General features: G+C 40.4%; 1 protein-coding gene across 2 annotated transcripts in view; it reads left to right on the top strand.

The window, feature by feature from the left end:
• Nucleotides 1-21,021, top strand: part of tns3.2 (tensin 3, tandem duplicate 2) — an 83,679-nt gene extending 62,658 nt beyond the window's left edge. For both annotated transcript variants that reach the window (XM_069190903.1, XM_069190902.1), the window contains exons 18-27: nucleotides 85-722; nucleotides 4,152-4,238; nucleotides 5,133-5,264; nucleotides 10,890-10,985; nucleotides 12,971-13,048; nucleotides 15,608-15,685; nucleotides 16,612-16,780; nucleotides 17,017-17,085; nucleotides 17,176-17,205; nucleotides 17,539-21,021. In XM_069190903.1, the coding sequence (XP_069047004.1) occupies nucleotides 85-722; nucleotides 4,152-4,238; nucleotides 5,133-5,264; nucleotides 10,890-10,985; nucleotides 12,971-13,048; nucleotides 15,608-15,685; nucleotides 16,612-16,780; nucleotides 17,017-17,085; nucleotides 17,176-17,205; nucleotides 17,539-17,683 (1,522 nt within the window). In that variant the 3' untranslated portion in view covers nucleotides 17,684-21,021. The remainder of the gene's footprint in view (nucleotides 1-84; nucleotides 723-4,151; nucleotides 4,239-5,132; nucleotides 5,265-10,889; nucleotides 10,986-12,970; nucleotides 13,049-15,607; nucleotides 15,686-16,611; nucleotides 16,781-17,016; nucleotides 17,086-17,175; nucleotides 17,206-17,538) is intronic.
• The last annotated feature ends 4,838 nt before the right edge of the window (nucleotides 21,022-25,859 follow it).

Below are 25,859 nucleotides of genomic sequence, written 5' to 3'. Positions count from 1 at the left end.
GGACGTCAGAGGCCTATGGCAAGAACCTTTCTGAGAGGCAGGGTTGCTCCCGGTTGTGACTGACCTTCTCTCCTTGTGCTGCAGCCCCTCTCCCCCCGGACGATCCTGGCAAGACGGCAACCCCAAGGTCCCCCTGAGTGTCCGGACGTCGCTGCCCGGAGCGAGCCGGTCCAGCCCTCACTGCCTGGGATCCAGGGAGTTCTCCGTCGGTCCCAGTCAGGGCCCGTCCCTCCTGTCTCAGTACCCCGGCTCTCACGCCTCCGCCAGCTGCCACAGCTCTCCAAGAGGACTTCAGGCGGGCAGCCTAGCCAGCAGCCAAGCTGCCAAGGGGCCCTTCAGCTACGGGGGCAGCGTGGGTGCTGCTCAGAGGTTTCAAGACCAGGATGACCCCTCGTTCTCCAGCTTCCCGGGGGCCGCGGACTCTCTCGGCTCCAGGAACGTGGATCTGTCTTCTCTTTTGGACAACGGAAGCCTGGAGCACAGTTTCCTCACGGCGGTGGAAGGACTGAGCCAGCCGAGCCCCGCCTTCAGGCACGCCGGGGTGAATGTTCAGCCGCCCCTCCCGGAGAAAAAGAGGATTTCGGAGGGGGAGCACTCCATAGGTTCCGCGTCTCCTTCGTTGAGCGGATTCTCCAGCCCACACAGTGGGAGCACCATAAGCATCCCATTCCCTAGTGTCCTCCCAGACTTCTCCCAGGTCTTGAGCACCTCCCCCATCCCAGGTACACCTGCTTCGTTGGCATCTTTATTCTTTCTGTCTTTTCTCATCATTTTTTATATTGGAACCGTGTTCTCATGTATTCAGTTTTCACTCCAGCAATGCAGTGATCGTCAAAGACATTAAATCAGCTCCCTATTGATCACGGTCTTCATAGTCACTATGGATTTTTTTTTCTTTTTATGAGTCTGATTTTGAATCGTGGGTAATGTGGTTTGAGACTGGTGCGATTATGTTCTGTTTGCCCCAGATTAGAGACTTCTGTCTTTGACACATTCCTCCAAGTGGTATTCCCACAACATATCACAGCTGTTGTAAGGATCAAAACACAGCAAAGGGCCTTCAACAACAGCCCGTGGCCAGCACTGATATATTGCAATTATCGAATGCCTAAGAACCTCTTAAAAACACAGATGTTTTAACATTCTTCTCAGGATAAGTTATGTCATTGTGATAAATACTTCAAAGGAAAATTACAATTTTAATATAAATTGGCACTGAATATGGATAAAATGATGAATTCACTGTTGAAACTGACAGTTTAGTTGGGAAAATGTCATTACAGTTTTGTTGAAAAAAAACATAACTGGATTTATTTGAGCAAAGAGCTGTGTCAGTGTGCAGGCTTCTGAGGCACCAGCAGAAGTTTAGTCCACACTTGCAAGTGGAAATGAACAAAAAAAGAATACAAAAGGCATTTCAGCAGTGGTGCCTCCTCAAGTGCGTGGGGGGAGAGGGAGACAGGATGAAAGAAAAATGTTAGAACGGGAAAAGGAGAAAGAGACAGAACTCGGGGAGACACATTTCAGTGGCAGAGTGAAAGGCCGGAATCCGTAAGTGAATGGAGAGACTTGTGAAAGAAACTAGTTGAACACCAGGAGCTAGGGGAGGTGTGATTGTTTGGGGATACGTTAAACTTGTGCTGTCTTTGTGGTGTGAGGGTCCTTGAACCCCTGTGAAAGAACGCAGACAGGAGGGTCACAGCTGAGAGACGTGAAATGGGGAGTTGTCCTCTGGGAGAGATCTTTAATCCCTACTACTTTGTCTGTCTTCCTGTCTGGCCCCTGGAAATGGCAGTGTACTTTTTGCAAGAGATACAATACATGAGACTGCTGTACAGACAGGATGCCCTCTGGGTAATCTTGAAACGGCCAGAAGATTTAGAATAATGAAAATTAGCTTGTTGGGAACCCAGTCTGTATGACATAGTATACTTCTATCATCCGAGAGAATCACTTTGCTCCGTAAACAGTTTTCACATGGAGAACTAGCAATGTTTTCAACAATGTGTGACAAGAGAGTAGTTCTAGAAGATGGTGATATCCTAGGGTGTGGCATTCTCAAGCACTTTTAAATGAATAAGGTGTTCCTTGAACAATAGTAGCAACAAGTGGGTTTTTGCTATAATTTTTAGCCAATATGAAAGACTGTATATTAAACTATTAATAAATAGTGATTAAAAATGATAGTATTTTTTTATATCCTAAACTGACATACAAAAATGACCTAAATGCATTTGAACAACTGCATTTGAAACTGATGTGTAAATATTTTAAAATTTTAAAACTGTGATTCAATATGACTAATTTGTGTTATAGGAACTCCCATTTTCCATTCCATGTTTACTTTTAAACGTCTTTGAAAAGTTATGTAGTCTAATATTTGCAGGTTGGATTATTGGTAGTGCCAGGTGGAGCTGTTCAGGCAAGTACAGTAGATTCTGGAGTTTTTAGCTCCTCTGAGTTTGTGTTGTTTTCCTCAGCCTGTTAAAAATGAGGAAAGCCAGTGCATACCTTAAGCCCGAGGTTTTCGTGCTTTTTAATGATCAAATGCCATCACACATTGCTCTGAAACCAACAAAATGCTTTGGTGATGACGTGGTATTGCTACATGTTCTTCTGCTCCACACATACAGTATCAGTATTCACCCATGCTGTAGAGCATTGTCATACTCTTTAAGACAGTAAAATAAATATCTCAGGCAGAGTTCAACCTGACAGTATGGTGGAGAAGTATGAAGCAAAGCTTATCCAGCATCATCAGCCTGTCCATTTGAGAGAGATTTCCTATTCATGTCTCTGTCAGAGGACTGGGAAGAGACCAAATAACCATTTTGCCATGTGTTAGGTAGTGTGTTTTTTAAGATAACCCTGCCAGCTGTGCATGGTTATCTATTACATTTGTCCATTAAGTGCAGAACTCAGAAAGGCTTTTTTTTATACCGTTTAGTTCAAAGAAGATGAGTACCACCACGAAGTGAGCACAATACTGCAAAAAGCGTAAACATTCAAAATCATGCAGGTAGCATACAAAGGGCTAATGGCAAGAGTAAAAAGATAATATGGATATAAATACAGCTAACGAATTACCTGTAACTTGCGTTGTTTACACTTGATTCATTCTTTAAAAAGCTTTAACACCAACAGTATCGGCCACAACCCGAAAGCCAAATATTTCACAACTTAAATGCTGAGATAAAATGGCTTTGTTTTGGACTTCTATCTGTCTTTGTTGTTTTGCAATTGATTCGTCACCCAGCATGGTCAGCCACCAGTACCATAACGCAAACGATTGAATGAATTTGCATTCTTCTTCAATGTGTTTGGTGATTTGTTTATAACGAGAGCCGCAAGCACCAGTTGAAGGCCGACATTAATTACGGATTAATTTAGGCTTGTTTTGACCGTGCTTTGACGGTGACGTCCCTGTGTTACTCCAGTATGGGTCACACGGTGCATTCACGTCAGGTGTGCCTGTGTGTGTGAGATCAGGACCTGGCCTGTGCACTCGGAACACAAGGATGGAGACGTGGTGGAAGCAGAGACCACAAGCATGCTTTTCGATTGAATGTACCGGATGAAGCTGCCACCAGGCCACTGAAGTTATTACGTGGCAGCATATGGAGACATCTGTGTCTGTGCAGGTCGTTCCTGGGGTATTCACGTGGTTAGACGTGTTTTCAGAGTTTCCATTGCTCAGGTGAGAAGGATCACACTACCTGGCTGAGTGGATTCCATGACCACTCAGGTGGCTGACTCAACTGCTGTATAGAACCCAGCTCACCCAGGTGTGGGAATCTCGGCTGCCTCGTTTCTGTGTTTGCACACCCTCCTGACTAATGGCAAGAGTAATTGCCAGGATTACACGAGTAATACTTAGCATGGCCCGTACGTCATGGAAATGCAATTAACTATTAATATACCTGGCCCAGCAATGGAAATGTGTAGCTAGGAAAAAAATCTGTTCTGTTTAAATGTATTTATATTAAAATAGCCGACCATTGTGATGGACTGTACCAACTCTGTTTTATACTCCTTCCAGTCTCACTGTGCTCTGATGAGCTATCCTTTCTCTGTTCTACAGGCTTTGTTCTGACTGTGATTAAAAGATGATTAACATCTAATATTACATGTTTTTTTTTGTTATGTTCCAGATGCTATTCCTAATAAGCAGGTGACTGTAAAATTTGTTCAAGACACTTCAAAATTCTGGTATAAGCCTGATATCTCAAGGGACCAAGGTAAATGTTTTATGTGTTTTGTCTAAAAAATCACTGTTTGGAAGGTTTGTCTTTTAATATGAGACTGAGGAAATTAATTTTGGTCTATATCTTTGTTTCAGTTTTAGTGAAGTAATGTCTAAGAATATTCATCTCCTATACTTTAGCATTTCCCTTATAAAACACATACATGTTTTTTATCTGCTACTGTCAATCTGTTAATGTCTTAGTGGAAAAAATAACTTTGGAATCAAAGCCTCTGTATACAGTATATGTAAACATCTATTGAGAGGCATTTAAAATTAAAAATAATATGGGTTACCATACTCATTTGCTGTTTTTAATTAGTGTGTCCTAATTTTTATGCAGCAGTTTGTTATGTTTTGCAATGTATTGAAATTATATTATTCCAAAGTCACATACAACATGATGATGTTAGAGTTCAAGTAGCTGTAAGGTTGCAGAATAATAGCCGATATATATCAAGAAGTGAAAGATGTGATGTACAGGACAGTGTTGAATTTACCTGCAGTTCTAACATTTTTGTTTACAAGTATTGGAATCACTGTTCACCGTAACATTTAAATTCTATGCAGTATGCTGATGAAGTATTTGGGAAATAAAATTCCGTCAGCTGACTCCTATTTCAAATTGATTTAAAAAGAATGTCAACTTTGTGTGTGTGTGTGTTAAACATTTCTGGAGCTATGAAGCCCTGATAAAGCTTTCCAGAAGTGTGCTGTCTCTTTGTAAGGAGTCAGTGTATGTCTTTAACAACAATGAAGTCTTAATAGGCCATGCCACGGTCTGAGACCGTGAGCACAAATGCTTTGAAGCCGCCGTGACACAAGGGGAAGCTTAGATGTTAATTGCGGTGTTCTGTCTTTTAAACCTTTGTCCTCCTAATACCCACAGCCATTGCAATCCTCAAGGACAAAGAGCCAGGATCTTTCATTGTCCGGGACAGCCATTCATTCCGCGGTGCATATGGACTGGCCATGAAGGTGGCCACGCCCCCTCCTTCTGTACTGCAGCAGAGCAAGAAAGGTATCTTTGTGTGCTGGTGCACTTTGACATCTGACTTCCAGAAATTCAGACTGAAGCATTCAGACTTTTATCAGCCCACGGATGTGCAGTAAGGTTTATGTGTGAGACTCAGGGGAGTTTGCTGTCTGCCTTTTAAACCCCTCTACTGTTGCAGAGAGCTACCAACTAGTATTCCACTTACTTTACGTCCATGGAATCCGATAGGTTTCTTTTGTTTTCTGCTTCTGGTGTGAGCTGACTTCTGTGGGGCAGATTTACAGTGCTTTTGTTGCAGCACAAAGCTTGCGCCACTCTTTTCGAATGGGAATTAGAGCTGACTTGTGTTTCAGAACTAGTAAAAAAGCTAATCAGGGTACAGGCAAGTGAAACACAAAGGCCGTTTCAGCTGTTGTTCCGATCAGCTCTTGAATGAATAAAGGTTTTTTTTGATTAAAAGCATAAGTATATAAGACCTTTCTAAACCTAAATTATTTTAATTATTGTATTTCATGTGTATGCCTGATTTAAATTAAAAAAAAAATTCCTTTATCCTGTATTGTAAAAATATAGCTGAAAAGATCGATACATGTGTGGTGTTTTCTTGTTTTGTATCATAGTGATGCTAATGAATTTCTTGGGAAGGTTCATAAGAACATAGCAGAGTGAGGTCCTGCTCATTAAAGAGTGCAAACTGAAATCAAGACAAATAACACTGAAGTCTGTGAATGGAGCACGCTGGAGGCAGTGTTTAACTTTGCAGTTTAACTACGCAGAGTTTTTTCTGAGTGCTGGAGGATGAGGGGTGTTAAGAAGATTTAGTCAGATGAGTGAATGATGAGAAGAAGGGAAAAACAATAGAGCAGATACTTTTGACCAGTTTTCTCAGCGAAAGAGAGGGGAGTGGAAAGACGGCAAAACCACATCCAGCAGAGCTAAACCCGATGACAGCGAGTCAGTACCGCCGAGTTACAGAAAGGTTTTGCATGTGTATAGCTATTTAAACGTGGAACAGTAGTGAAGGACATGTTTGGAATTTTCCTGACATGCTTTAGTAATTAATTTACAGTGCTATTTAAATAAATCGATCCTTCAGCAGGAGAGACAGAAGCTTCAACTGCACAACACAACTTTCTGTCATTTTAGTATATTAACAAGAGAAGGACAGGCTTCAGCTGCAAAGGGCGACAGATTGATGCCAACCCTAATTTAATAATACTAAGGGGAACCCAACAGACCCCAGCAGCTCTTTGTGTTCACACTGTCTTTAGAATTGTCGCAGGGTGTTGCCCAGCATGACATCAGAGCGAAACTATGCCTCACACCTTTGTCAGTAAGGCTTTGAAGGTAGGAAAGCCAGCATCTTTAAGGCTAGATTAAGATTTAAACACAGTTTTCAAGTTCTGGTAACAGTTTTTAACAAAAATCATTCACTATTAATATGCAACAGCCATCTCAGTTCATCTACTGTATCTAAACTTGCAGTCTCAGACTATCTCAGCCCAGCTAAGATAAGATCACTTTATTAGCCAGACACAATTTCTTGCATTAGGAATTTGTCTTTTCACATACCCCAATTTGCTCTCCATGAGACACACAGACAGGGAGAGAAGCTGGGGGTCAGAGCACAGGGTCAGCCATTTATACAGCACCCCTGGAGCAGCTAGGGTGAAGGGCCTTGCTCAGGGGCCCAACAGAGTAGGATTCCTCTGCCGGCTGTGGGATTTGAACCGGCAACCTTCCAGCCACAGGCGCAGATCCTGAGCCACAGAGCCACCCCTCCGCCTGCGCTTGGTTTTGCAGTTTGTGCTTGCCTCATTTTAACATTATAGTAATTGGATTTTTTCCTATTACTGCTACAAGATAGTGTTAAAACATCAGCCTTGTGATAAGCTAAGCGAATTTAATTATTTGAATTGGTATAGAAATGGAAGTTAGGACTCAGATAGTATGAGCAAGCAATGAGCTAAGTGTGGGGCTAAGGGTTAGAGTTAGTGAGGCCAGGATTAGTATTAAATTGAGGACCGGGGTTAGGTTTGAATTAGGGTAAAGTTTGTGACTGTACTTAGGGTCAGAGTTGCGGTTTGGGTGATGGTTGCGGTTTGGACTGGTCCTGGAGTCAGGGTTCCAGTAAAAATTTGTTCACTGCTATCATTAGGGCCACCGCATTGGTGTGGCCGTTAATACGGCGGCTTCGCTTCTCTAGGGTCCTGGGTTCGATTCTGGGCCATGGCATCTCCTGAGTGCATGTCTCTCCCAGCCCGGTTGGGCTTTCCCCAAGGTGGCCTAGTGCCGTCAGTGGTCTGGAGTGGTCAGAGACATTCCTGCTAGATAAACGGGGATCTCCTGTGCTTCCAGGAGAGGCTCCAGTCTGCCGTGACCCTTGCCAGTACAGTGGATTTCTGACGGAGGGATGATTAGGGGTGTGATTGTGGTTGTGGTTAGAGTTTGTATTATGGTTTGGATTGCAGACAGTATAGCATCGTAATCCAGATGTGGGGTTAGGTCTAGGACTGAGGTTAAGAGTATTGACTAGCTTCTAATTTCCTGCAATGCTGCAATACGGTATTACACTAATATTTTTTTTAAATAAGTCATGGTATGACATTACGTTTTCCAGGATTCCTCCCTCAGTTTTTGCAGGGGACGTTTTCACAAGCTATTTAGGGTTAAAGTGCTTTAACGTTGTGGTATGTGTGTGTGAGATGAATCGCTTAATGAACAGTACCAGAACAATTGAGAGAAAGGAAATGCCATTATTTTAGCATATGGTTATATAAGAAACAGCATAACATCCCTTGGCTACCAGATGAGGAAGTCCTTTGTCTCGAATAAAAAAAAACAAACTACAGGGCTCACATTTGCGTTCTGTATTGAGTGTCAGGATGCATGACAGAAGTCGACCAAAATACAGTCAGGTAGCGTGAAATCATACGCATCCACATATAAGGAAAGACTGTTCTCAGTGCTTTATCTCCACCAGCTTCACATGCATTTTATGCAAAAAACATTATTACTTTATGTTTTATAACATAAAGATGTATCTAAGATGATTGCCCTTGGAATTCCTACATAGGACATATACTCCCTACCATCTCTGTGGTGATTTAAGATCAGTCAAAAACAGACAAAGAAATGGCTAATAACTTTAAAAAACATAAAACATAATGACTTACACTGAACCAAGGGCCCCAAAACAGCAGTATTGCAAGATGGTTAGAACCACTGTGACACTGTGCTGCCCAATTTATATTCCAAAAAACAATATTCATTTAGTCACACAAATAGAACAAAGCATCTCAACATGATGTGACCACCAGAATTGGAATATGTTTAGAGATTTTAAAATATTTAAAACGCAAATCTTTGTAGGAATGTACATAATGACACTCCTCAGTCCTCAAATCAGATGCTATGATATACTCATGGTTTTATTAAATCATTTACATTTTTAAATGATAAAATATTCTATGTTGTATAATAATACTGATTTTGATATGGTCATATAGTATAGTGAGTTTTATAAAACTACTAGTTTCTACTAGTTTTTTTTATTTATGTAGCAGGATTTGTCTCTTACTAGCTGGGTTGTCATTATGAATTGTCGAGATTCTTCTGTTCTTAGGATTAGGAACTTACTTTTTATTCTATGTAATAGTTCATATACAACTTATGTGTGTTAAGTGCATGCAGTATAGTACAGCATAGTACCTCATATTTATGCATTTGCTAACAACCGTACTATATTGTAAATGAGGAAAAGTGGTATCCCTCCGTGTTGTGTAAGCATCAATTAATGACTTAAAGCCGGTTACTTTAATAATCAAACAGGAATGGTATTGTTTTCAAATGTAGGTACGATTCTGTACTATATTTTACTTTTACTGTAAGTAGAAGTTTGGGTATTTGAGGGAATGTCTTTGAGTTCTGGTGACAATCAGAAATGATAAAACGTGTAATGGAAGTGATGGAAAACGAATGTGCCTCATAAAGTTTTCACCAGTATTTCTGAGTAGCGGGGTTTTTGGTGTAAAGAAGAGTCTCCAGTTTGGTTTTTAATGTCCTTCCAGCAGTTTTCGATTGTGTCCTGTGGTTGGTGTTTCATCGTTGATACTAAAGGGCTCCTCTGAAGTGAAAAGCCACCGAAATGTGGTGGGGAATTTAAAACTTTATTGACTGTGTTGATTAGAAGTGGTTTTAGACATCTGAATACACATGTGGTGGTTTTCAATGGAATTCCAATATTTGAATATGGTCTTAATTAGGAATGGGTCTCATTTTATATGAATGTGACTAGTGTGTGTGCTGTAATGTCAATTAGTGCAGTGTTTTGATTAATTTGAAAGCACCCCCTTCAGATAATCCTTGTAAAAATATGGTGATTGAATTGCCTGTTAGTAAGATTATTTTGCTCTGCTTGTCTGAACAAATAATAATATATTTATTTTTGACAGGTGTCTTGATGTGGGACAGAAATTATTTTTGAGTACAAAGTGTACAATTTCTAGACTGCTACATGTATTCTAGCCATGGACTCCCAGTTGTTTGTGGGAAAAATAACAAAAGTCCTGCGGAAAAACTGACCAAAAACAGCTATTTTTAATACACTGTTCTTATGCATTGTGGGCAACTTAGAGGAAGTGCTTTAACCCCATATTTCATGTATTATGAGACATGCAGGATCTGGACCTTCTGTGAGAAGTGCAGAAAGGCTTTAGCTCTCAGTAGGTTGTAATTGTGCATACTGTACATTTCAAGCAATTCCTTGTTTGCAGCTTTCCAATCATATCCAGCAGGTGGTGCTGTAGCACTGTTGTAATTGGGATAAGCACATTGTTAGGGCAGACAGGCGGTAAAAACCACGTTCTTAGTAAGAAAGGAATAGAAAACCATTGTTGTAATCAGCGATAGTTTTTAAAGGCTAGATATACTGTGATGTAATATGCTATATATAACAATGAAAATACATTGTCTTCCTTTACAAAGTTGCATTTTGCATCCACAAAGCTTAGTTCTGTATCGGAAGAATATTTTATTCTACTAGTTTGATCAGATTACACAAATTGTTCCAGTAGGTGGCTGCGTCAGCACGTGTAGGCTGCAAAGAAACAAGTGAAGGTTTATTCCCTGCTGAAGAGAAGAAAAGAAACACAACGTTTCGGCGGTAGAGCCTTCATCGGGTCTGTTTCTTTTCTTCTCTTTTCAGCACGGAATAAAAAAAAATTAAATACACGTTCACGAATGTGTATGTGTGACAGAAACGACTGCCGAGTCAAGAATGAACAGACACCTACTGTAGATTGCTAGACGCATCCCCATCACAAGTGGATACTCTGCTGCAGTGATTGTTTCACGGCGATCTCTCCGTTTCACGGGAGTGCTCTTCACGTGGGTTTTGTGACAGTGTTAGCACGCTTGAACACACGTAGTGGGGGGGTTTCTACATGCGTTGAACTACATTGCCACTGTATTTGTTCTGCCTCGAGCGATTTTTTTTGCTTGCTTACAGACTTGGAAGTGATCAAAAGGCAAATACCGAGGCACAATTCTGCGTTGCTTGGACCTGTACTGGCATCTCTCGCTTATTCTATACTGCATTTGTTTGTGTCTGCCGCCTGACCGGCTCTTTCTCCTCCTTTCCTGTTACAGTTGGAGATCTGTCTAACGAGCTCGTGAGGCACTTTCTGATCGAGTGCACGCAGAAGGGAGTGCGACTCAAAGGCTGTCCCAATGAGCCCTACTTTGGTAAGCTGTGTTTTGAGATCTGGTAGGACCCTGTTTCAATTCAATGTTGGAAAAAGTGGACCCGATATGGGTGGATACCATCTTCCCATTCGTGCACAGTAAAGCCTTGTGACCCCTCCAGCGTTGAGGATGACTGGAGGCCTCATCTCCTTTCATGCTGTGGCTGTGAAACTTCCCAGTATCTCCTCCTTGTGGCTGTGGGTGGGATTGCATATAGGATCCATTGGGCAGTATAATATTGTAACGCACGGGGGCTCAGGCGGGCGCCCTTGCCGCATTAGGTCGGCCCCATCCTGACTGAGGCTCGAACCCGGGACTCTCGCGTCTCTCTGCAGCGACCCAGCCCCATGAGTTAAAGAGAGATCTCTCTACAGCCCAGTAGCTGTAGTCCTGCTATCACAGGGAAGGGCGGTGACGTCACCTGCTCTGGTACGCCGGCTCTTACACTGTGCCTGTCGGCCGTAAGCGTTACAATATATTTCATCGAATAATACTTTTGTTTAGAAATAAAACTGCAGGAGAGGAGCGGAGCATCTTTTCCCTTCTCCAGCTCACCGGTAATCAGTTCGAGAGGACTGCTTAGCCATTTAAGCATTGAAGCAGGAATTTTGGCAATTTAGAATTTTGACCTATCTGGTAGTTAGAAGCGAACTGATCCAAGGGTCTCATCCTGCCGTTCCTTGAAAGAAACTAGGGTATCGACTTTAACCTCGTGTCCTGGCAGCTTATTCCAGACTCCCACAACCCTCTAGGTAAAGACATGCCTCCTATTTTCCATTTGAAACTTTCTCCTTGTGCCCTCTGGTGTGTGTTAGAAATTCCAGAGCCTGAAAGCTCAGCGCACTCCTTAAAACTCCATGCAGCACCGTACCTCCGTGGAGCAAACACAGTGTTCTGTTTCAATACTTTCAATAATATTCTAAGTAGAAAAATAAATTAAAAGAATAGAGGCATCCTTTCTTAAAGAATATCCTTGAACAGACATCTGTTCTTTGCCACCTTGTCACACTGTTTTTTAATAGTAAAGACATCTAGGTTTCAGATGAGTCAGTAGTTGGATCTCGGTGTGTAATCTGAGGATTAGTCAAGTGGCTAAAAGTTCCTACAACAGCTTTTTGAAGCAATTGTCTGCATCAATGAGTCAGAAGCAGTGAAACATTGTATTTTGGGAAAAGTAGGTTAATAGCTAGTATCTACAGTGCATAACAAATGTTTCTTTAAAGTCCTGCTCAGCCTTAATTTGGTTTGAATTACCCTACATTTATACATCCAGGCATGGTGAAAAATGACCTCTCATTTTTAACTTGTTGTGAAGAAAGTTGTTGTTTAATGAATGACCATGCAGAGCGGTAGCAGAAAACTACCCTGATTGTACTCTGCTGAGGCGTTTTGTATACTGTCTTACACTAATTATTTCCTAGCCACTCTGCCCACCAGCCTGGTGTCATGGCGATAGTCACCACGATATCATTGGTCATTTTCTGGTAAAAAGTGGCCTGGTGTGTGTTGAAGACCGCAGGCCGCTGATCTCTCCTGCTGCTTTTGACTTAAAGAGTTAGGAAAAGTGGAAAAATGTGGGGAAAAAACAAAACTCAAAACAAACCAAGAAAACAGTCACTTTTCCTACATTAAATCTTGTATGAATGCACATAAGTTACCATGAATGTCTGACAATAAAGATGGGGCTTATTTAGGCACTTTGCCAAATTATAGTTCATTCGTTGGTAAATTCTGTGATGCAGTGGTTGAAGTTATGGGAATAAAAAAAGTCGTAAATAAGATTAGCACTAATGGAACTCGTGTAATTGATTTGGTATAAATGCTTGTTGGTTATTGCTTCAAATCCAGGGTTATTCCATGAGCGCCTCTGCAGTGGAGTGGTGAGCTACACTGTGATCAGTATGCCTCTGTCTGGGACATACAGCCATCACAGGAGGGTTCACACATAGTCCCACAAACTCTCGTGCTGTTTATCTGTGTCGCAGGCAGTCTCACAGCTCTGGTCTGCCAACACTCCATCACTCCATTGGCTTTGCCTTGTAAACTCATCATTCCTGACAGAGGTGAGTAAAGTGCTTCCCTTACGTGACAGGTGATCTAACTGGGATGCAGTTTTCATTTTCTTGCAAGCTGGTCCTATGCTTTGCATTTAGAAGGCGCAATCCAGTCAACCCCCCCCCCCCCAATATTGGGACAATACTCCAAAATTCTGATACCGAGGGAAGATCACCAGTTACCAGTCCAGCGGCACCACCTGGTTTTCCTTAAGAGGTCTCTCATTCCTGTAAAGACCAGGCCCAGCCTTGCTGAACTCCTGGAGTCTTGACCAGACGAGGCTAAAAGGTGGAAGGTGGAAACTGTTATTGCACAATACGAATATCAGTGGAAACAACCTGGTTTGCGGCACAGCAAGTAGCATGAAATCTCAAATAAATCTGCTCGTATAATAATACAAAGTCAGATGGAAACAAATTAGAATGACATAATCACATGTTTTCCCAGATATATGCTGTGTGGGCATTAAAAATAACTGAAAAATATTACTCTGCTTATATTTTATTTAATACATTTAGAATAGCATAAGTTCTGTAACTACACTTTGTGTAAACACATTAACTGAGTGGTGGCATACCTCAGTGTTTAAGGGAAATCTCTCAAATGGTACACTATGGAGCGATGAATAAACTGCATTCATGGAATTTCTTTAAAGCAATGGACTTTTGTTCCACTTCTGAACTCAGACTGCAGCCAGGAAGACTGTTGTCTCCTGTGGCAGCTGAGCTGCAGGAGAGGAGGGGGCGTCTTTCCCCTTCTCCGGTTTGGCAATAATCAGATCAAGAGGGTTGCTGAGCTGTGGAGCACTGCAGCAGGAATTCACACCACAAGCATACGGCCTGCTGCTCCAAAGCTACCACTCAGAGAGAATGCAAGAACAGAAGAAGGTTTCCTTCTTACTAGAGATACTAGAGATCCGTTGGGTAGTTAGTATCTTATTGATCCAAGGATCTCATCCAGTTGTTTCCGGGGTAACAGGGTATCAATAACCTCGGGTGTCGGCTTCATCATGGGGTGGGTAGCTTGTTCAGCTGTTCAGTACCTCCGGGCAGAGAAGTACCTCCTGTTTCCCGATTTAAACACACTTCCACTTGTACCCTCTGGCATGTACGGTACTCTTCAGTCTGTACAAATAACAAAATCTTAAGAGATTACAGTACAGCAGAATTGCGTCTTAAGCGGTAGTCAGGTCCATTACATAGTACGTAAATTACAGTATAATCAGAAACACCTCTGTAGACCCTCCTATTCCTGTAAGTGTATTCCCCCCCTAGCCTTTATGAATCATGGCCTCCTAATAATCCCCATCTCTGAACTGGCTCCATCACTCTGCTCTCCTCCCCACTGAGAGCTGGTGAGTGGGGAGCAAACTGGTGCATCATCCAGGTGGTGCTGCACACTGGCGGTGGTGGAGGAGATCCCCATTACCTGTAAAGAGCTCTGAGTAGAGTGTTCAGAAAAGCACTATATAAGTGTACAGAATTAATCAATTATTAGTAATACTGTGTGTGTATTTATGTAGTTTAAAGTATTATGAAAACAGTAATACAGCAAACACATTACTGTGCAATATACAAAATAGATTAAATGAAATGTAACAATAAAATGCAAGCAACACAGCAGATGCATAGCTCTCACAAATATCCTTCTCTCTGTGTCCGATTGCACAAGTTAAAGATTTGTTCTTGTCAGACATACACGCTAAACTGGTTACCACCAATCCCACCCCTTAACTGGTTCTAAATCTCAGTTTTCCACTACAAATCTTTTCTTGACTTGCCTTTCCCCTCTGCACTTCGTACTCTGTATGTGATGGTGATGCCGCACTCTTAAGGAAAACACCGGTGTGCCGTGCCAGATCTGAAATGGTGAAATTTCCTGCATTGCTTAATTTTTCATGTATTTTTTTTATCACTGACCACGTTTACACAAATCTGCATGAAAAAATGTTCAGTTAAAACGTGAGTCTACCTCATTACTGAGGTCGGTTCAGCCATTTGTACAGTTGCAACTGAGTGAATGGCTTGCTCTAAGGTATGACTTGCGATATAAATTTATAACTTACGTAGACCTAAAGAAAGACAGAGCCCTGTTCGTATATGGGTGCAATAAATGCTAGTTAGCGCTTTAGCGCTGTGCTCTGATGAAGAACTGTCTGACTTGGGTGCCTGCCAGCCTAACTCATTCATCTTAAAAAATCGAAAAATTCAGACTAGATATAGGACATTCTATTTACAGGTGGTCTACTGGAGTAGTTTTGAATAGAGACGTCATTTACTTTCATTTGTTTTCCTTACATTTTGTGGTGCCAGACTATATTTTTGTTAACAGCTTGTTTATTTTTAAAGTGCTGTTGGTTTTAGTGCTGAATAAATACCCCTCTACTAGCGTTTTGAATTGCAGCCTTTTCGTTTCTGTGAAGGCTTCTAACCACACCCTTCTTCGGTCACTAGATTTTTTTTTTTCTGAATTAGACAAATCTCAGTTTGCATAACGTGCGAATGCACAGTGGGCATTCAAATGCTGTAATATCCAGAGGGACCAGACATTTTCCTCCTCTTTTTTAGATCCTCTGGAAGATATCGGAGAGTCGAACGCTCACATGGCAACAAACTCTGCAGCCGAACTGCTGAAGCAAGGAGCAGGTATGAGTTTATTAGAGGGAGTGTGGGGGTGTAACACGTATCAGAACACTCATTTGTTCAAAACAAAACCCCAGCTGTTTTTTTTCCATTTGCCCCATCCATCCAGTGTTGGAAAGATGTTCTTTCTTCTGAAATTTGCACACATTCTTTCTTCTGAAATGTGCGTGAGAGTCATCAGATCATTTTCATGCTGTGTGTCTTGCAGTGTCTGTAGACTGGAGTGACAGAGCTCTCACTAAGAATGAATTGTGTGACATTACTTCAGGAATCTTAGTTGTAGACCGTCACTTAATGACTTTCCAGATTTGATTGGGTGATATCCTGGCTTTAAGGATTTGTATTCTGTGTTTGGATCTGCTTTAAATTATTTGGAAAACACATGGCCTACTGATAGACATTAAATCACAGAAAAGCCATTTTGATTTTGATGTTTAGGCCGTGAAGAAATATATTTTTGTTGAGCATGGTGCAGAATTTTATATAACTGCATTTGCTTTTATGTATTTTGTTCTGTAATGAATTGATGGAAAAAAAGTTCATCAAGAATTAACCAGATATTTTTGACCATGACTCTCACTGGAATGGGAGGACTAAGGCTGGATGGATGGACTATTTTTTTCCTTTAAATTGAAAAGATTCTCCTGGAATATTTTAAGAGGGAATTTCTGTTTCGGAAACCTACGTTGAAAGTGGCTGCATTTTCTTTCCTCGACAAAATTGCACTTTATTTATTTTTTTAAACAAAGCACTCATCGTTTGTCTATTTGTTTTTCAAGAAGGTGATGATTAAACTTAAGAATATATCGTTCTTAAGAGCTGCAGAACATTAGGAATATCCTGTCCCAGTTTTTAAAGTACAGTGTATAAAAATATATGGCTGTTGTCTCGAAGTGTGTTATTAACGTGGGGGTTTATTGCTGTACTAGCCTGCAACGTGTGGTATCTGGGATCAGTGGAAATGGAGTCTCTGACAGGAACCCAAGCGGTGCACAAAGCCACCAGTGTCACTCTGAACCCAGACACCCCAACAACCTCCACAGTGGTGCACTTCAAGGTGTCTGCTCAAGGCATCACGCTCACTGACAATCAGAGGAAGTAAGTGCTTCGTGCCACAGCTTCTCACACAGCATTTCCTCCCCATTCAGAGTGTCAATTGTAGCTGCAAAGGAATGAATCTACCTGCAAACGATTATCGACACACATACAGGACTATATGATTTCTATTATGTGTGAAAATGTTTTGTAGCATTCATATTTTACATTTCTTCAGAGTCATATTACTTTTGTCTCTAAGGCTGATTGTCTATGAATATATATTTTGTTTTTTTCAGACTTTTCTTCAGGAGACATTATGCAGTCAACACTGTTATATTTTGTGCTTTAGACCCGCAGGACAGAAGGTAAATCTTTCATATTTCTTTGGCTTTATACTGTGCACATGCTCCAATGGATCCTAACGATCAATTAACTGTTTTTTCATTTTTATCAAGATGGACGAAGGATGGATGTTCCTCTGCAAAGTAAGTTTTGTTTTTCCTTAACGTAATGGCAAAATAAAACTTGGTTTTTAGTGGGATAATTGTATGATGAAACATAGTTTGAGCGAAAATATTGAGGACACACACACACACCCACGCACACACACAAACTGAATCTGAAAAATAGTCTATAAAACCAAATCTCCATCTCAAAGGACGCCCTGCTGCTCAATCTGCCTACGCCCACACACCAGCAAGCCAGATCTCCCGGTCTTTTCATCATTTCATCCTTCGCTGCATCAAAAGCTAAAACTCGTTTCCCGAAAAAAACAACGACAACAACAACCGCGGATCTTTCTTTCCCTCCCACCTCAGGATTTTCGGGTTCGTTGCGAGAAAGCAAGGGAGCGCCACGGACAACGTCTGCCACCTGTTCGCGGAACACGACCCCCAGCAGCCCGCCAGCGCCATCGTCAACTTCGTCTCCAGAGTCATGATCGGCTCCCAGAAGAGCAAGTAGGGGCCCCGCCGCCCGCTTCGGCTCCGCGCAGGGACAGGCGGCGGGTTGGCGTCGCGTGTCTGGAAGCTAGTGGAAGAGGAGCGCTTTCGGAAAGTATGACTCTGTTGGGCCGAGGTCACCCGTTGAATTGATCGTGAAAAGCTAGAAAAATGATTTATTTGGAACACCTGAAGGATGAACTGTTGGTCATGTATTTTATTGTGAATTAAGCGTAAAGGGATTCGTTGGTGGGGGTGGGGATGGGGAAGGAATTGATTAACATGCAACTGTGTATTTATTTTCCATTATATCCTAAAGTCTACTTTTTTCACTGTCACAGGTTTTTGTTACAGATTTCATTTTCCTCATCCATGTGACATTTAAAAAATCCTGCTTTTTAAGGCCATATTTTAACCAAATGTTAATGTTAATGTGTAATGTTTTACTGCCGTTATGCAAACTACGTATCTGCTTTGCCAATTGCTCATTTTATTTTAAGATTTTCTAATTAGCTGTTTATACCACAAAAATAACATGGAAACCAGAATTGTATTTTTAATATTGATTGCATTTCTGGTCCTTTGAATTGTAACAATGTGCAAAAACATAGTGTTAAAAGTGGTACAATTCATATTGGAAATAACAAAGCCGTTATATCAAATACACTTCATGGATGTTCAGACTATAGAAACCTTGGAGGCCCTGACTTGATTCAAAATGTTCTTCTTTTGGAAGGCTGTAGTTACAATAGGGCAGATGGAGGGATGGTTTTGTTAATAGACTTGATTAGGCATTTATTTGTCACTTCAAGCTGTTGGATGCTCTAATTACCTCTCACAGTTAATAATAGTTTTGGATGTGTAAATTATCTGTGATTTTCCAAACTCCTACTTATTTATAAGATGATCAGTGATGGATGTAGTTAGAGAGCAGCCTGCAAAAATCACCATCACTCAACATTTAGTACTATTTGTGTAATAGGAACAATTTCATCCAGGTACACATTAAAATGCCTAAAAGATGTTTAGGAACCATGAATAGACTTATGAAAACTTAGGATTTCTTGTAAATTAAACATCAAAGCATCATGTAAGTTAATTTTCTGTTTTTGTTACAGCAACAAATGCTTCAGATTATACATAATCATAAACAGTTAACAAAGTTTTATTCTAAAATTTGATGAAGCATAAAGAAATGATCAAATCTTCTTTTACTCTTGGGAAAAAATTGAGATGTTTACAGTATCTGACCTTAAGTATGGGTTGGAATATAAACACTGTGCACAGCCCTGTTTACAGTAACCAGTTTTCCTGTGGTCATTTACCATCACAAACCTTAAATTCCAAACCAGGAGTACTTGTTCACTGCCGTTCAAACAAATTATTTCATTTGCTCTTTTCGTTGTATTCAATTATTTTTCTATTAGTCCTGGCCACCTCCCACTCCTCTTAACTGCTTATAATGCATTGCTTTCAGTTAAACTTCTGTTTTTTTACTAGAAAATGTTATAGAGCAGGTATGTATTTAAGATGAATATACCTATTAAAAACATGCATATATTACCACTTATTTCATATTCCTGGAGACTGACAAAGCAATTGCATCAAAAGCGCCTTGTGTCCTCTCCCAGTGCTTCTGTAAGTATCGAGTAGTGTCTATAATACACATCACGCTGTCTGTGACCCTTCCGGTCCTCCGGAATTCTCTGTGAGTGGAGACACAGGCCATCGGCAGAGCATGCTTGGAAGTGCCTGGAAGCCGGAACGCAGGCTTGGAATTCCATTCTGAGTCACGCTGGGTTGGGGGGCGGTGTCACTCGCACAGGTGGAACAAAGTGCCTGAACGTACAGGTATGAGATCAGTCTGTCGGATGCTCGCAGTCTGCAGTCTGCAGAGGTCTGCTGGGCAGCTCTCATGCATCTCACTTGATTGCAGATTTTTTCCAATAGCCTGTCATCTCAAGTGAGATGCATTGGAACCCTTGGAGACAGAAGACATGGGGTCTGGGCGATATACATTGTACTTATATTGCCTGTACTGCCTGCATTTTGAATTACTTGGGAATGACTAACCTTGCCTAGCATGTATTTGTTTTTAGTATGAGGTCTTTGAGTTAAATTATCCAGTTTCACGTCTGTGACTTCCATTTGCTTCAAATGGTGGTCTGATTTTTGCTCGACTTCATCAAAGTGGTCCTGGAATTAATGTGGGTATTCTTAACCGATGTGCAAGACTGCAAAGGAAACGTCTTGTCATCGCTGGGTTTTTTTTCCCACGAAGCAAAATGTTCTCTTCTACATTTTCATTTTGTTTTCTTTAACCAAGGTACATTATCTGTGTTACCATGTTTTACATTATGGGGTGCCATTCAGTCCTTTGCAGATATTTTAGAAAGAATATATATATATACAAAGAAAAACCCATAGGATATTTCTCCTGTACGTCTTTCATGAATATATTATCAGGGGATTATGTAAATTCCCCATGTATTTTACTAAATTAAATTAAAAACGAGTTTTTATAATAGATTTCTAAATAAAGTAATACAATATGCTTTCTGTGTCAAATGTAAAACAACACCACAGGCATTTACTTCTGCTTCAATGTATAATGTTCTCTTTTGGACCATTTTATAAAACATATGCAAGTAATCATATTGATATTATTATGTATGTTTTTGTATTACAGTGTTAAATTGCTTCTTGCTAAAGGCTTTCTTATCTTAAATGTGCTCTTTAAAAGGAAAAGAAAAGACTTGCTTGGTTTAGCACAAATCTCCATAGTTTTGCTCTATACTGTATAAGTATCTTCGCTATTGTTATGGACTATTCATTGTTTTTAACATAGGTATAAACTTACACAGACATAACCGAAATATTTTTATATAGACCATGCTTGTCATATATAAATTGCATATCTGAGAGATAAATAGTTATATTGATGGTAATATAGTATTTCATGTTATTGACAGGTAACCCCCACACACAAGCCAGGGAGATGAAATATACATAATTTCCTTGGAACAGTGTTTTTCTATTTTCTACAATATCAGAGCTGAGAAGATATTTTAAAAAAATGTTTTTGTTTGACCTTTTGATAGCAAATGACATCAGAATGGATGTGCATCAAGGAGGTGGACTAAAGATATATTTTTGTTAACATTGGAAACTATGACTTTTTATGTTTCCCTTTATATTTTCTGCGTGATGTCGCATTTTTCCATCAAGCCTTCTGTAAAAAAAACACTTTGTATTCATGTAAATTAATGTCATATATTTTTGTGTATAGTTATTTCTGTACTCCCTACATACCAGCTCATTTCAAATGATAATAAAGTTAATGAAATGTGTATTACTTAATTTTGGCCAATAATTCTTCATAAGTTGCCTTTTCTCTCACCTTCCTCTTTGCGGTCCATATGAAATCAATGCACGAGAGGTACAGCGATGCCCGTGAAATGTTATCGCAGTCTGACCAAGTGAGGTTACAGTTGCTGGGTTATTAAATACGCCTGTGGTTAATCAAAGGCTGGAAACAAAACGTGGGAGCACCGTGGTCAGGGTGAATATTCGATCAGGCTTGAAAAGTGCTGTCCAGCTACTGCACGGTGCAATGAAAAAAATCCAATGCAGATTAAACATACAGAAAACATTCCCAGCACACAAGCTCTGGCGTCTGGTTTTAATGTCTTTCGCTGCTCGCTACTAATGTCTTTCGCTACTAATGTCTTTCGACTAATTTCTTTTGAGCAGATGAAATATTTTAATTTGAATTCTATATAGCCCTGAATTCCTTGCTTGGTTATGCCTTGATCCATAACGAGAGAGGTTCAGAGCAACAGCATTTGTTTCTCAGCTGTCATTTGCATCCACACCCCTCCAGTTACAAGTCCAGAAACTGGACCACTTGTAAATCTCTATAATTCATACGGGAATCATGTACTTGAATGTCTACTTCTGATTTAATGATACCCTTTCAGCTTTGATGAAAGCTTTTCTTCTTGTTTTAATTACAAATAATGTGGTTGTGAACCATACATCAACTGTAGTAGATTATACTGCCACTGTATACATTTTAAAAGCTTGTATGATCAGGTAAAGCAAACATTTTCCTTGTTAGCTAGATTGCATTTCTTAACACTGTGTTATTTTTCCTCTGTCAGTTTAGTTCAGAAGAGATGACAAATAGACAAGCAGGGGATCGGTAATATCTGTGCCTGAACAAGTAATGTCTTTTTTTTTTTACACCGTAATCATAGAACGCAAAGAGAATTCCAGGGATAAGACATGGTTGTTCCAGATACTGTAGTCTGGCAGTCCTGCAAGAAGCTGACCAGTGAAAGCTGTGCATGGCATAATGAAATCTGATATACCTGCCACGTGAAACACTTTATACAACGTTCATTTGTCAAGCCATCGTAAAGTGCGGTATGCAAAAGTCACACCATATCAGATTATCTGGTGTTCCCAACTGATTACATGTCTAGCCTGAAAAAAGATATGGCATAAAAACTTAAAGTATTTATGACTATATCCACATTCATTAAAAGTATATTTCCAATAAGGTTTGAATACATTTGCGTTTAGACTTAAACACACATACAAGTAGAAACTGCATCTAGAATCATTCATTGGAACTTGTCATTTTGATCCTTCTTATAAGAGCCCCATCCTACAATTCTGAAATGGTTTGTGGATTTTATCGAGTGGAGGCCAAGATAAAATTCACATTTCTAGATACTTGAAGATTTGCATAGCCCCACATCTAAACCCAATAATGTTTTTTCTGGACAAATCATGATGCCAATCGAATAGCTGAAGTTCCTGCTCCAGCCAAATATGGAATTATTGAACTGGTGTGTATTCTATCATGCTTAATCAATTTTTACAACTCATATCTAATAATTGTTTTCATAATACAGTACTTTTTCCCTGGCTCCTGTAGTATTTTGAGTATAGATGCCTTTTGGATGTTAATAATATTGTTAAGAAAGTGTGATGATGCCAGAGAGTTCAAACATTATTCTCGAGGTTTTTAATTTATGTTTTTTGTCAGTGATGTTATACAGTTGTGATTAATTGAAATTTTAGATAAATATTAAATATTTGAAGAAGAATGAAAAAATGAATATTCTCACAATTCCCTCAAATATTTCCTTTAAAACTTTTCATTACCTGAATTAACAAGACTTTGTTAAATTAGACTAAAACCTTCTTTATTATTATTATTATTATTATTATTATTATTATTATTATTATTATTATTATTTAGAAATTTGGCCAGCAGATGGCAGTAAGAAAATGTCAAATTGAAGACTGCTTTAATAATTATGTAAAAGCCCTCCTAGAAAAAAAAAGTTCAGCCTTCACGTTATTTTTAGCAAAGAAGCTATGGTGAGCTATAAATTCTTACAAGCAAATAATGAAAAATCATAATTCTTCCATCATTTGGCATTCTAGATTTTTGCTGCCATTATTCCAGTATCCATTTGCCACTTCTGATGGGCTGTCATCTAAATACACCCAACTGGTTCTGTACACACATGTATTAAAGTCAAAAGAAACTTGTGTTCAAAGACATAGTAGGATGATTGCATCCCTCTTTACTTTTTTAGTAATTAAATTATTATGCATTGTAATGCTGTGTATATAAGTGTGTTTAAAAATAAATGTAAAGATATGAAGCCACCGTCATATGATGCAGGAAATATATATTTCTTATCGGCAGTAATGGGTTGCTCTGTTGTTATTTCTCTTGCAATTTTGCTGTTGTGTGGGGAGAATTCAACATTATCAGCCAGGAATGTGCTATAAGCAAGTTCTGCGGGCAGCAAGTCCGGGAATATCGCTGGACAAGCTAGGATGTGAGTATTTCCCCCTCTAGTGGTCAATAGTGACATGTGCATCGTAAGTCTGAGCATGATCTTATCTTAGACAGCACATCTGTCACCATGACAAAGAGTGAAAGGTACAAGGTGATTCTCCTGGTTGCTGTAGCCACAGAATTACCAGGCATGTGTGGAGAAAGGCTACGTCACACTGACAAAGAGGTGCTGTTCTACCTCGGACAGACGAGAACAGGCAGGAAAGTCTGACAATGCGATCACAGGAGTGTAGATCGAACCTTGACTCATCAGAGGATATGACAGGTGGGTTCTGGGACAGTGGGCGGCCCAATAAAGTCAGTTTCAGCAGGCCTGTAGCATCCTCCTGTCACAGATACAGTACCGCATGCTCTTGGATGTGCACAGGACATGTCCCAGGGTGCTTGCTGAAACATGGCCCCCTTGCTGTATTGTAGGTAGCAAGCACCAGGCAATACTGATGGCGGACAGAAAACTGTATCGCACACGGCCAGTACAAGAAAGCCAGTGGCATTTCTGGACTGTCTGAATACTGGCTATCTAGAAACAAACTCTTAAAAGCATTTCAGTGCCCTTGTGACTCCATATTTCCATGATTTTACAGCCACTTATATACTTTAGACAGCATTGCACACATTGCCACTGACAAAAACAAGCATGTGTTTTCTTTACAGCATGTGAATACGTTTCACCTACAGTTCACTGTTTTTTCTTTTCACCTGAAGCTCTGTTAACCCAGGAGAGGATTTAGAAATGCCTCTTTCATGGCTCACTGATTTTATGCTGTGGAGCCTAGCCATTATCCGTGAAGGGGTATGGGACTGGTGCGTCTAAGGATGCTTACAGCTCACAAATAATCACTTGGAACTGTATAACATTGTTTCATTTGGGTGTATTATCTTTTCCTGTTCTGAAAGCGGCATTTTTTCCCTATTTTGCCTCTCTTGTGGAGGCACCCTAAACCTCAGGATAACACAAAGATAACTTCACAGGCCGGCTGTGAACTCCAGGGTTATTGCTGTCTATGTACAGACTATCAGACTGTGCCGAAGAGCAGGACGAGGCTGGGGGCAAGCGAATAGATTCAGACCTACAGGGAATGAATTGTCTAAATAAAGCTTCATTGCTGTTAGTTGAACACAGCTGTGTATTAATGAATAGCTCAGTTGACTGTGTGATGATATTTGTAATAAAGCAGTAATGTATCATGAAATTATTTAAACATGCTGGTACAGAAGAAGAGTTCCATGCCTCAGTGATCACTTTTCTTGTTCTTTTACAGAATTTGAAACTTTTACCATTTCAATCCTTCACTTGTAATTCCTTTTCCAAGCACAACAGTGCTGTTATATTGAGTATGCAGCACAACGGTGATTTGTACGGAGTTTTAATGAGAATGTGTCTCTATTACTCAGTCCAGTAATACTCTGAAACCAAGCTACTTTTGTTGATTAACAAGATCTCTCAGTAAAATGTTTATTTTACATTCACCGTACTGCATGTCGTGGTTTATGAATCAAAGTGTGCGCTTATCAGTGGATACATGAAAAGAGCTACAGCTCATCCTCGATGGGGCGGTCCATAGCCGCGGTGTAACGGGAGCGTAGTTCAGGACCCTATGCAGATGGTCTAATCCGGAAGTCAGCGGGGAAGGACGTGTTGACAGACAGGGGGGCGTGAGCGCGGTGATCGGTGCTCGAGGGGCGTGGCAAGGGCAGACAGATCCAGACAGTGCAAAGTCCAAAACCGGGTGATCCATCGCAGACGAGACAAACACAGTTAAAATCCGGAACGGGGACAGGGAATAAAAACAGGGTAAAGCGCCCCGGACTCAGATAGTCAGGACGCCGTGATAAAGTCGCTCCTGGGCTTCCGGGCTTCCAGTGCTGAGCCAGGCATACCGGGAGAGCCCACCTTCAATAATGACGGATAAACAGGGGGCAGGTGCACGTCATGAACTAAAATACGAAAGGGTTGGATCCCCCTTAAGAGGAGGGGTGAGGATCGTGACATGTGGACTGTTGGACAAAACATCTACCCGTTTTAAAACAAAATAAAGCACTTTTATTATGTCAATGTGTTTCACACACCATCTATAACCATCAGTCAGGCAGTGTTCATTTCATTAATCAGACTGTTTTATTTTAAATAGTTACACTCTGGCGACTCGTATCAAGTCTAGAAAACTTTCACTGGTGATTCTGTTAAACAATGATCTCATCGACTCGATATCAACACGTTGATGGATCTGATAACCAGGACATTTCAGTTGAACATTTTTGCAGCAACTGAAGCAACTGATATTGCGTTACTGTGAGTTTTATTTCATGGCTC

The sequence above is a fragment of the Lepisosteus oculatus genome, chromosome 6 (assembly GCF_040954835.1).
Source record: "Lepisosteus oculatus isolate fLepOcu1 chromosome 6, fLepOcu1.hap2, whole genome shotgun sequence".
NCBI lineage: Eukaryota > Metazoa > Chordata > Actinopteri > Semionotiformes > Lepisosteidae > Lepisosteus > Lepisosteus oculatus.
Note: the sequence above shows the minus strand (reverse complement) of the source record. Positions and strands in the feature narration are given on the sequence as shown.